This window comes from Rhinoraja longicauda, chromosome 8 (assembly GCF_053455715.1).
Source record: "Rhinoraja longicauda isolate Sanriku21f chromosome 8, sRhiLon1.1, whole genome shotgun sequence".
NCBI classification, from domain to species: domain Eukaryota; kingdom Metazoa; phylum Chordata; class Chondrichthyes; order Rajiformes; family Arhynchobatidae; genus Rhinoraja; species Rhinoraja longicauda.
In genome coordinates this window covers 54,803,639-54,815,854 of record NC_135960.1, presented here as the reverse complement: position 1 = coordinate 54,815,854, position 12,216 = coordinate 54,803,639, and the positions used below count along the sequence as shown (strand labels likewise).

Below are 12,216 nucleotides of genomic sequence, written 5' to 3'. Positions count from 1 at the left end.
TACAAGATCACCTCTCACCATCCTGGGCTCCAAGGAGTAAAGCCCTACTCTGCTCAACCTCTCCCAATAGCTCAGGCCCTCCAGTCCTGGCAACATCCTCGTAAATCTTCTCTGCACCTTTTCCAGCTTGACGACATCTTTCCCATAACATGGTGACCAAAATGAACACAATAGGCACCTGATGGGGACAGACGGGGTAGACAGATTATTCAATCAGCGCCATCAATAATGCTGATTTCCCTAATGGTGAGCATATGGATCTCCCTCCCTGGCTGGATGATTCCCACTGGCGCGAGGTCTCACCAGCTGTTCGCACAGCTCTCCAAACAACACCCAACAATCTGGAGTGTTTAAACAGACACCAGGTATGTCACAGCTGGTGCACAATCTCGAGAAGCAGGCCCGGGAGAGTTTGCAAGCCTAGGTGCTGTCAGGAAACTTTCACACTCAACATCTCTCAACAGATTGCTACAGAAGGCAAAGCCGGTCTCCAAGTAACAGAATGACACAAAAGTGGGTGGTATTGCAGATAGTGAAGATGGATGCCAAAAATTGCAGCGGGTTCTTGATGGTTTGGTCAGCTGGGTTGAGGAATGGTTGATAGAATTAAATACAGAGAAATGTGAGGGGTTGTATTTTGGAAAGTCTAATGTTGCCAGGACCAACACAGTGAATGGCAGGGCTCTGGGGAGCATTATAGAGCAGAGGGACCTGGGAGTGCAGGTGCATGGTTCCTTGAAGGTGGAGTTGCAGGTAGATCGGGTGCTCAAAAAGGCTTTCGGAACATTGGCCTTCATCAGTCAGACTACGGAGTATAGAAGTTGGAAGGTCATGTTGCAGTTATACAAGACGTTGGCGGGGCTACATTTAGTATTATGTTCAGTTTTGGGCACCGTGTTACAGGAAATATGTTGTCAAGCTGGAAAGGGTGCAGATAATATATATGAGGATTTCGCCAGGACTCGTAGACCTGAGCTATAGGGGGAGGTTGAGCAGGCTAGGACTCTATTTCTAGGAGCACAGGAGGATGAGGGGGTGATCTTATAGAGGTGTACAAAATCGTGTGAGGAATAGATCGGGTAAACACAAAGAGCCTCTTGCCCAAAGTAGGCATGGAATCGAGAACCAGAGGACATGGGTTCAAGGTGAAGGGGGGGGGGGGGGGGGGAGACTTAAAAGGAACCTGAGGGGTAACTGTAATTTTTTTACACAAATTTAAGAAACATTCAGACAGGTACATGGATAGGATTGGTTTGGAGGAATATGGGCCAAATGCAGGCAGGTCGGACGAGTGTTGGTCGGCGTGGGCAAGTTAGGCCGAAGGACCCGTTTCCATGCTCTATGCCTATGATTCTCTATTGCAGAGGAAATGGTGTTCCAGCCTTGGACAGTGCATGGATATAGAAGGTTCAGAGGAATGTAGAAATAAAGACAGCAGATGCTGGTTTACCAAGGAAAAACACAAAATGCTGGAGTAACTCAATGGGTCAGGCAGCATTCCTGGAAATCATGGAATAGGTGACAGTTCGAGTCAGGACTCTTCAGAAAGTGACTCCAGCATTTCGTGTTTTCCAAGGTTTAGAGGGATATAGGCCAAATGCAGGCAACTGGGATGACCTCAGGCATGCAATTTGTTCGGAACTTAACCTGGGTAATGACACCAAAAACAGAGCAGCAGAGCCACCAAATACATTCAACTACCGAAATGAGCAACTACCGAAACATTGAAGATGCTATTTGGTTTCGTTTAGAGATACAGCATGGAAACAAACCCTTCAGCCCAACGATTGTTTGCTGACCATCATTCACCCATTCACACTAGTTCCATATTATCCCACTTTTGCATCCACTTCCAACAATTTACAGAGGCCAATTAACCTTAAAAAACTCCACACACACAGCACCCGAGGTCAGGATTGAACCCATGTCTCTGGGACTGTGAGGCAGTGGCTTTACCAGCTGCTGAAGGTGGAAGCTTGCTTTGTCTTCACTAGCTAGTGTTCCCAGCATGTTGATGGGGCGCAGTCTTCTGAACAATACTGCACTGCAGAGAGAACTGTAGGGGAAGAGGACGAGGGGGGGGGGGGGGAGGGGGGTAGGACATTACTCATCTTCTGATAGGAACAAAAATGAGGAAGAGCAAAACTGGGAGGAGGAAGTTGGAGCACCAATGATTAGAAGAGCTAGTCACAACACTGTTCAGAAAGCCATGGCTTGCTTAATATTGCAAATGAAATCCTTTTCCCGACGTTACAGGTAAGTCTACTGTACATTATAGAGAACCAAAACCAAGAGCCTTTGGAATGTGCATCACATCTATCGTGGAACTTTGAAACACAAATGCATAAATCAAAATGGATGACTTCATTGGAGTTTAAAGTTACAGATGGCGGAGTGGTGCAGCATCTACCTCACAGCGCCAGAAACCAGAGTTTGATCCTGACCTCGCCTGCTCCCTGTGGGGAATTTGTACTTTCTCCCTGTGAACACGTGAGTTTCCCCTGAGTTCTTCCGTTTCCTCCCACATCCCAAAGACCTGCGCGTTTGTAGGTTAATTGGTTTGTAAATTGTCCCAATGTGTAGGGAGTCGATGAGAAAGTGGGATAACATAGAACTAGTGTGAATGGGTGATCGATGGTCAGCGTGGACTCGGTGGGCCGAAAGGCCAGTTTCCACGCTGCATCTCTGGAAACAAAAAGCCCACAAAGCTGTCTGCACACAAAATCAAATGGTCACTTTCTTGGATGTACAATCTGCTCTATATACTGTACCTGGGAGAGTGTTCTCCTAAGAGTGTAGAATTGGGCATTGTGGCCAGAATGCTCTTGCTCCAAGAGCATTTGCTTCAGCTTTTCCTTTTCTATTGCTACCGTGTTGAAGGCAGACTTTAAAAGACATTGCACTGAAAAAGAGAGAACAACACTATAGAGAGTAAAAATGACAGAAATATTCAATTCTATTAGGCTAGTTGTTTGTACAAGATCACATGCAATATCAGCAGAATTCCCTCAATACACTTTTGTTGCCAGTTTGTGATCTGTCCATTCAACAGTGGCCACCAATGACATTACGGAAGGAATCTACTTAAACAGTGTTTGAATGCAATAGTTCTGGTGACAGACGCAACAGGATTTAAAATATTGAAGCTGTGCAACGTAAAGCTAATGCCTTCACAAAATTGTCTGGGGAAACCAAGGAAGGTCAGATAAAAGTAATGATGCACTTCACGGAAAAGACTTGCATCAGATAAAACCCAAACTAAATGGTCAGTTTTGATTCTTATCAGATTTCTTTCAATTCAGAAACAATATGAATTTAGAGTTTTTCCATTCAGGCCAATTGTTGAAATATCTACCACTCAAGTAGTTTACATTTTCTGGAGACTCGGAACAATAAAATCGTATTATTATTTTTAGACACAGTCACTGGGAAATGGTGTGATATTTTCCATATTTTATCCTTTGATTTTTATTGACGTGGCAAAAAGATTATGATGATATATTCATCACATATTATTTAACACTATTACCATTTTTCTTTGTGAAGAAAGGCTTCATGGGTTTTTTGTATTGCAAGTAATATTTAGGTGCCATACGATTCTCGGAAATTTTTAATTTCTATTTTATGATTTATCCATCAACCTAAACAAATATTTTGTAAGATAGAAGTTGGGAAAAACAATCAATACAGAATTGGGATGAAAATCTTGCATTGTATCCTTGATAGAATTATGGTGTTTGAGTTCATTACTGACACATTCCTAATCTGTGCTCTATTCTTGCACCATCTATTAAAGATTGAAAGGTGGTTCTTTTAAAACCACTTCAAGCCAAAGGACTGCTTCATACATTTATACCAGACATCCAACCATCGACTCCATCTATATTTCACGTTGCCTTAGAAAAATAGTCAACATAATCAAAAACTTAGTGTAGGAACAAAGAACTGCAGATGCTGGTTTATACCAAAGAGAGACACAAAGTACTAGAGTAACTCAGTGGGTCAGGCAGCATCTCTGGAGAAAAAGCATAGGTGGTGTTTTGGGTTTGAACCCTTCTTCAGACCCTGCTTCAGTCTGAAGAAGGGCCCAGACCCAAAACATCACCTATCCATATTTAACACTATTACCACCCAGGTCATTCCTTTTTCTCCCTGCTCCTATCTGGCAAAAGGTACAGAAGTTTGAAAGCGTGCACCACTTGACTCAGGAATAACTTCTTCCCCTCTGTTATCAGGTTTCTGAACGGTCCTGCCTTCAATTAGGATATTGTCCAATTCACCTCTACCCCATTGAGGACATTGGACTTTATCTATGGAACCGATGTGCTATAATGCTGAGAACTATATTTTGGACTTTGTATCTTCCCCTTTGCTCTATCTATTGTATTTGTTTATATTTATGCATGGTATATTTGATATGTTTGGATAGCATGCAAAACAAAGCTTTTCTCTGTACCTTGGTGCATATGAATGATGAACATCAATCTAAACCTAAAGATTTTTCGTTTGAGTGCAGCATCTAGTGCAATTGTCACTAACACATCACTGGAAAATGTAATTTGTAAATGAAATATTAAAATAACTTCGCAAAGGCATAGGTGGCATCAGTAACAGCTTGGCATCAATTATGTCAATTTTGAAAAATTGACAAAAGATGCAACACTTTTCTATTTCTTTAAAGTTGCTGCAGTAAAAAAAGACTATTAATTCACAAATTCCATTATTATATTTATTCTGCCTTGCATTGTGTTAATGGCCTTCTTGGCTCTTGAGAAATCACAAATATGTTTATAAAACATAAACGGCACAGTGGTGCAGCACTTGAGTTGCTGGCTTACAGCGCCAGAGACCTGGGTTCGATCCTGACTATGGGTTTGTACGGACTTTGTACATTATCTCTGTGACCGCGTTGGTTTTCTCCAGGTGCTCAATTTTCTCCCGTGTTCCAAACAGGGCCGTTTTTACAGCATTATGGGCCCCCGGGCAAAGCAGTGTACTAGGGCCCCTACCGTTACTCTCCCCCACCCCCCTTTCCCCACCAGCCCCCCTCTGTCGTGCCGGCGAAAAGCACTTACCGAAAAGCACTTACCGAAAAGCACTTAGCAATGGACTTAGGGTGCTACATTGTTGTGAAAAGCACTTACAGATCGCTGTGAGAAGCACTTAGTGACCGAAAATGTTGCGAAAAAAGCACTTAATGAACCTACATTTTTAAAGTAGTATTTATTTATTGCAAGTCACTTAACATACACAGATCAGCATGGGGCCCCTATGCTCGTGGGCCCCCGGGCAAGTGCCCATCAGGCCCATGCGTTAAGACGGCTCTGGTTCCAAAGACATGCAGGTTTGTAGGTTAATTGGCTTCTGTAAATTGTCCCTAGTGCGTAGGATAGAACTAGTGTATGGGTGATCACTGGTCGGCGTGGACTCGGTGGGCTCATTTCCACGCTGTATCTCTAAACTATACTTAAACTAAAAAGAGACCCACGTAATAAAATTACCTTTCTGCGCAATAAGACAAAACTCTTCTTGAAGTCTAGTAAAATCCGCTGAGGAGTCAGGGAACTCTGCCAGTGGACTTGGTGCGATGGGATATTCTCCAACGTCAGCAGATAGATTAGGATTGGAAGAGTGTAAACGAAGCGGAGACACGATGGCACTGGAGGGAACCTGCAAATTTAAACAAGTTTAGTCATTCACATCCAGAAAACAGAATCCATTTAAACAAACTTGTTGATGATGTTGCAAAATCTATGCTTGACTGATCTTGTATCTATCGTGGTTATTTAGAAAAGCAATTAAGTTGTGCTTTACATATAAGTTTTAATTGGTTTCTACAAGTCCTAGTTAAGGTACCTGCCAATTGTGTTGAAATTGCTGGTGAATCTCTTAGAATCACGTTTAAAGATGTGTGTGGCAAGTTTATTTACACGGTGGGTGATATGTGCCTGGAACACACTGTCAGGGATGGTGGTGAGGCAGATACAATAGTGGCATTTAAGATACTTTTGGATAGGCATATGGCTATGCAGGAAATGGAGGGATAGAGATTATGCACAGGTAGATAAGAGATGGTCTTGGCATCATGTTCAGCAAAGACATTGTGGGCCAAAGGGCCTGTTCTTGTGAGGTACTGTGTTACCTTACTGCATATATCGCAGAAGTAATATTATCATCCAATTTCCACCTTTTCTATCCGCAGGGTAAATATGCAAGCAAAATAATACTGATATTTTTGCCACCTCTGTGTCACAATCTGAGGCGGCGGCAGAGGGTCCAACAAGATGGCCGCCGACCCCCGCCGATCAGCGCTGCACACACGGGGCACAGGTAAGTGGCTTTCGCTGCAAACGGGTCCACAGATCGGTAGGGTTGCTGTGCCCAACACAGCCCCAGGGGGAACACCCCGCCTGCCACCAGCTCCCGCCCACGGCCCCGGGGGATGCTCCCCACATGCCAATGGGTGCACGGATCGGTAGGGTTGCTGGGCCAGGCATGGCCCCGGGGGACATTCCCTGCTCGCCACCGCGTCCCGCCCATGGCCCCAGGGATGCTCCCCACCCACCAACGGGTGCACGGATTGGTAGAGTTGCTACGCCCGGAACGGCAGTTGGGGCCCATTGATATTGAGAGGGGATAGGGTGGGTAAGTGCGGGGGAGGGGAGGGCATGTGTGGAGGGCAGAAGTGGGGATGGGGTGGGGGAGTGGGAGGGGGAGTGGGGGGGAGGGGTGGGGATGGAGGAGAGGTGGGGAGATGGGGAGTGGGGTTGGGGGGGGGAAGTGGGGGTGAGGGAGTGGGGGAGAGGAGGGGGAGGGAAGAGTGGAAGGGGAATGGGGGGAGGGGAGCGGGAGAGCGAGTGGGGTTGAGGGGAGTGGGGAGCAGAGGGGGAGTAGGGGAGGAGAGAGGAGGGAGGAGTGGGGGTGGGGTGAGGGGAGGTGAGGGGGAGGGGATGGAGGGGCGGGAGTGGGGGGAGGAGGGGAGTGGGGGGCAGTGGGTGCTACGATGCAGGAGACGCTTTGGTTCCATGGCTCGCTCTGGCTGCCGTGCTTATGGCATGGGGCCGAGGTGAGTGGCACCCTCCCCCCTTCCCTGTCCCCCCCTCGCCCGCCCACAGCCCCGGGAGGCACTCCCCGCCCGGCAACAGGCTTTGTCAGTTGGAGATGGTTGCCGGGCCTGCAGGATCGTCAGTTGGGGGAGGGTTGCCCCAGGAGAAGACCGCAGAAGAGATTTGGACCCAACGGGTCCACCTCAGTCTAGTAAATTATTAAAAGTCAGGCAGAGAAAGTCAAAACAATTCAGGAGACGAATTAACTGAATAATCTAAAATGGGGATTTTTTTCTCATAATTTTGCCTGCACGCACCAGCTAAAAGCTTGCACGCATCAGCTAAAGGCCTGCACGCACCAGCAAAAGGCCTGCACGCACCAGCAAAAGGCCTGCACGCACCAGCAAAAGGCCTGCACGCAACAGCTATAGGCTGCACACACCAAGTAAAGGCTACAAGCACCAGCTAAAGACCTGCACGCACCAGCTAAAGGCCTGCACGCACCAGCTAAAGGCCTGCACGCACCAGCTAAAGACCTGCACGCACCAGCTAAAGGCCTGCACGCACCAGCTAAAGGCCTGCACGCACCAGCTAAAGGCCTGCACGCACCAGCTAAAGGCCAGCACGCACCAGCTAAAAGCCTGCACGCACCAGCTAAAAGCTTGCACGCACCAGCTAAAGGCTTGCACACACCACCAGATTCGGGGACAGTTTCTTCCCAGCTGTTATCAGGCAACTGAATCATCCTGAAAGCAGTGCTGAACTACTATCTACCTCTTTGGTGACCCTCGGGCTACCCTTGATCGGACTTTGCTGACTTTACCTTTCACTAAACGTTATTCCCTTATCATGTATCTATACACAGTAAATGGATCGATTGTAATAATGTATTGTCTTTCTGCTGACTGGCTACCACACAACAAAAAAAGTTTTTCACTCGGTACACGTGACAATAAACTAAACTGAACCAGCAAAAGGCTTGCATTTTACCGACATATAAATTCCCTCAAGTAAATTGTGTACCATCAAGTCGTGTACCATCCTGCACCAAAAAAAAGGGAAGCACAGCACTCAGACAAAGCCTTACATAAGGTAATCCCATCATGTTGAAGTGTGCTCTGAACAAGCTCTGCCCTCAAAGGAGCTGAGAAAAATTTGTGGCAGGCAGCAAAGGCACACCACAAAATTTTGCCAGCTGTCAAAACTGGCAACTACTCCAAATGCTTCTGAATGCCCCTGGCATATTGGAAATATTCAGAAATTACATATTTAAACAAATCACTTAAAAATACACAGTTGACAATTAACAAAATTAAAGCAAATACAGGCACTTCGCGTTTTACGCGTGTTTCATTCATGCATTTTTAGGATAATGCACTTGTTCGTTTAATACCAAAGCCTCATTAATTACACCCTCACATTTTTGGAATAACATGCTCATATTTACACCTGGCAGCCTTGTCACGCATATGTTTAATTTACACGTTTTTGGATTACGAGTTGTTTTTCAAGAACGTAAACCCCCCCTCCCCCTCCCAAAACCCAGGCTGCCTGTATAATTATTTCAGGAAAAATGTGAGTTACCCCACACTGACTGCTCTCTCTCTTATCTGTGTCAGTCAATGAAATGAATAGGCTCATTGATGACAGTGACGTGTTCGAAGGATTCATGGACAACATTGATGCCATGCTAAATTAACGCCTGATCAACAGCCAGATGTAAATTCTTCCTGCTTTTAACTTTCTAAGTGGTTTCCAAGAGCATCCATAATAAGCAGTGAACCTAAAGCAAATCTATGAAGAGGTAAAACCTAGCATATTAATATATACTGTTCCTTTCCTTGAACAGCAAGGGGTTATTCCTGCACCAGATTTAATCTGGCATTGGCTCAGAATACAGGTTCCCCAACATTAATGCCACATTATTGCTCTGTCACTTTATTCTGTGTGAAATCTAACATAGGAGGAGGGTGGGATACAGCAAAGCCAGCAAGTTCACAACTTGAGCATTGACTCAATTGCCCTGATACTGAGGGGGATGACTGCCAACAGATTTAGTTTTTAGTTTTAGAGATACAGCATGAAAACAGGCCCATTGATTTCATGCCAACCATCGATCACCTGTGCACTAGTTCTTTGTTATCCCACTTTCACATCCACTCCCGAACATATTAAGGGCAATTTACAGAAGCCAATTAACCTGCACGTCTTCGGTATGTGGGAGTAAACCGGAGCACTCGGAGGAAACTCACACGGTCACGAGGAGAATGTGCAAATTCCACACAGACAGCACCCATAGTCAGGATCAAACCTGGGTCTCTGCTGCTGAGCCAGTTCTACCACTGCGCCGCCCCAATGGAGTTTACTATGGAGTTTCCGAGCTTGTCCCAGCCTACTGTTTCAGAAACATATCTCTGCATTATTGTCGGAAATTGTACGGAAAGAGTTACAACAAAACAAAATGATTTAAAACATATTTCACACTTGATAAAAGGATTTGGCTGATGACAGCAATTTTACCTCCTGCTGTTTACAGAAAGTAACACCATTTATTAATATGCTAAGTTTAACTCATAATAGATCCACATTTGCTTGCTGTTTATTGTGCAGATGCTTGGTGACCACCAAAAAAACTAATGAATAATTTACAGCTGGCTACTGCTCTGGTGTCAATTTAATGTTATGAATCAAACTAGTCCATGAATCTTTAGAACAAGTCATTACAGCTGGTCATACACAATCTAATCCCCATTTCATATAACAACTCACTGATCAATACACAGGCAGTACACCAAATTTATGTACCATCCCCAAGATTTTCCCACTGAAATACTTAAGAGATGAAAAACTGTTTCACAAACCCCGAAACACGTATTTGAGTTAAAGTATTCCAAATTTATTTTATTCGTACTGGGAAACAGCAGCAATCTGTGAAGACTGTGGAATGAAAGGCATAATGGTAACTAGACTGGCCTAACCAGTGATGACATTATAAAGGAGAATGGGGTACCTGAAGCTGCAATTTTCCATCTTTGCTGACACTTTTTGTTCTCCATCTTTTGGTGACACGCTTGTCTTTCTTTGCAATATCTATGCAATTTGCCTACGTTAGACAGAGGGGGTTAAGCCAAAGACAAACACGTGGTTTGATTTACCAACAAGCACAAAAACCAGAGCAGTTTGTAACCAATTGTTCAAGAAAAATAGTGGTAGAATCAGACTGGCAGAATGCGCCATAATGACAAAAATAAACAAATTAATGACCAAACAGCTCCTGAGTTTCAGTTTCTTTTAGTGCCCAGTTTGCATTGATGTCGAGACCAACAGCTGCATAAACCACCCCTTCCTCAGCAAGAGAACACACGCACGCAAAACAAAATCAGGAAATGATCTGAAAGCTGTAATCTAATTCCAGCATCCTGATAACCATTAGTCACTTTAAGCTTTGTTTTTATGTTCATGACGTCACCTCAATTTCTTCACCATTTAATTGTTGACATGATTTTATTACTCTGTATTTAGTATTCCAAGTTTAGAACCTTCTTCGCAAAACGGCCAATTTAATTCACAGTCGCTAACTGATTCAAAGCAAATTTGTATGCGTTGATTAAATCAATATCATGACTAAATCCTTGACCTATTAACACAGGGTTAATTACCAAATTATAACTGATATGAAAATGAAAAAGCCGATGAGTGTTAGAAGCACCCAACTGAAAACTATTAAGACTACATAAAGCACTGAAACTCCAGGGGATGATTCCCTCTGTTTTAAGACTACTTTTGGTAATGTGCTTAACTGCAGCTGTTTGGATAATGCTTCCGAAAATAATAAGGAGCATATTACTTAGCTATAATGCAATAGAGTCATGCAGCACAGAAACGGCCCCTTCGCCTGACACTGACCAAGATCTCCCACTTCCACTAGTTCCACCTGTCCATGTTTGGCCCATATCCCTCTAAACCTATCCTATCCATGTAACTGTCCAAATGTCTTTTAAATGTTAACATTGTACCTGCTTCAACTACCTCCTCTGGCAATGTGTTCCATGTATGCACCAATCTCTTTGTGAAAATGTTGCCTCTTAGGTTCCTATCTTTCCTCCCTCACCTGAAACCCATGTCCTCTAATTCTTGATTCCCCTACCCTAGGTAATAGACTCTATGCACTCACCCTATCTATTCCCACCAGGAACACTTTTTTTCACTTTTGTAACAGATACATCTGCTGGACAGTGCTTCAAATAAATGAAGAACATAATGAAAATTAAGAAAACTGTAAGACACTGAAAGCCTGTAAATTAAAATAGAATTTTCCAGCATCTATTGTGCATACTGAAAAGGTAATAGTTCGTGCCAGGATTAATCTAAACAGACATCATTTATAAAAAAAGTATTAAGCACTTAGCACCCTGAAAGGTTCTAGAAGCACAATGAGTGTCTTAATTTTTGGGTTAAGCATTGGGTTAATATTATATGTCACTAAATCAGCATTGAAATAAGTGTGAATATCGTACCATACCTGCATATCAGTGAAATTTGGAGCGGACTGGGTCCTTTGTAGAATTTCTAGATTTTGTAATAGTGTGCTGAGTTCGACCAGACTTGACTGGCAATGTGCAAGGTCTACATGAACCAAAACAAGTGACACTTTATTCAATATGTTCATCTTCCAATGCAGGAATGTAGGTTATGAGTTCATTATGTTTTACTCACTACCTTTTGCACACTTATTCATCTCTTCAGATTCCAGCAACCAAACTGCGACTTTGGTTTGACTGTTGCTGTAGGAAGTAGGTAGACTTGTGCTGCACGGAATGGAGGGCTGACGTGCAAAACTGTTCTGCTGGGTCTAGGGGCACATAATAAGAGACCATGGGACATAAACTAAAAACGTTATTCAGCGTGAATAGTGGAAAGTGATCGAAACCTTAAATAATAGATCTAAGCATTGATCCAAAATAGATGAGATTATCACAGAAGGATCGAACAGTTAATTTAGCTGAATACACACACACAAGTTCCTCTTCTCAAATTGGAGGTAAATATAGATATTGATTTAAACGAACTGATCATTTCATTTTAGTTTTTTCTAAACTTGCCTCTTTATCTGCCTTATCCACATTTATACCACCTCACTTCCATTCACACAAAAGTTTTACTGATCTGT

The 12,216-nt window shown here is 43.8% G+C and overlaps 1 protein-coding gene across 4 annotated transcripts in view; it reads right to left on the bottom strand.

Moving 5' to 3' along the window:
• Window positions 1-12,216, bottom strand: part of osbpl6 (oxysterol binding protein-like 6) — a 95,648-nt gene that overhangs the window by 30,259 nt on the left and 53,173 nt on the right. For all 4 annotated transcript variants that reach the window (XM_078404001.1, XM_078404000.1, XM_078404004.1 and 1 more), the window contains exons 7-11: window positions 11,766-11,898; window positions 11,569-11,672; window positions 10,057-10,149; window positions 5,502-5,670; window positions 2,772-2,902 (exon numbers count right to left, since the gene is read on the bottom strand). In XM_078404001.1, the coding sequence (XP_078260127.1) occupies window positions 2,772-2,902; window positions 5,502-5,670; window positions 10,057-10,149; window positions 11,569-11,672; window positions 11,766-11,898 (630 nt within the window). The remainder of the gene's footprint in view (window positions 1-2,771; window positions 2,903-5,501; window positions 5,671-10,056; window positions 10,150-11,568; window positions 11,673-11,765; window positions 11,899-12,216) is intronic.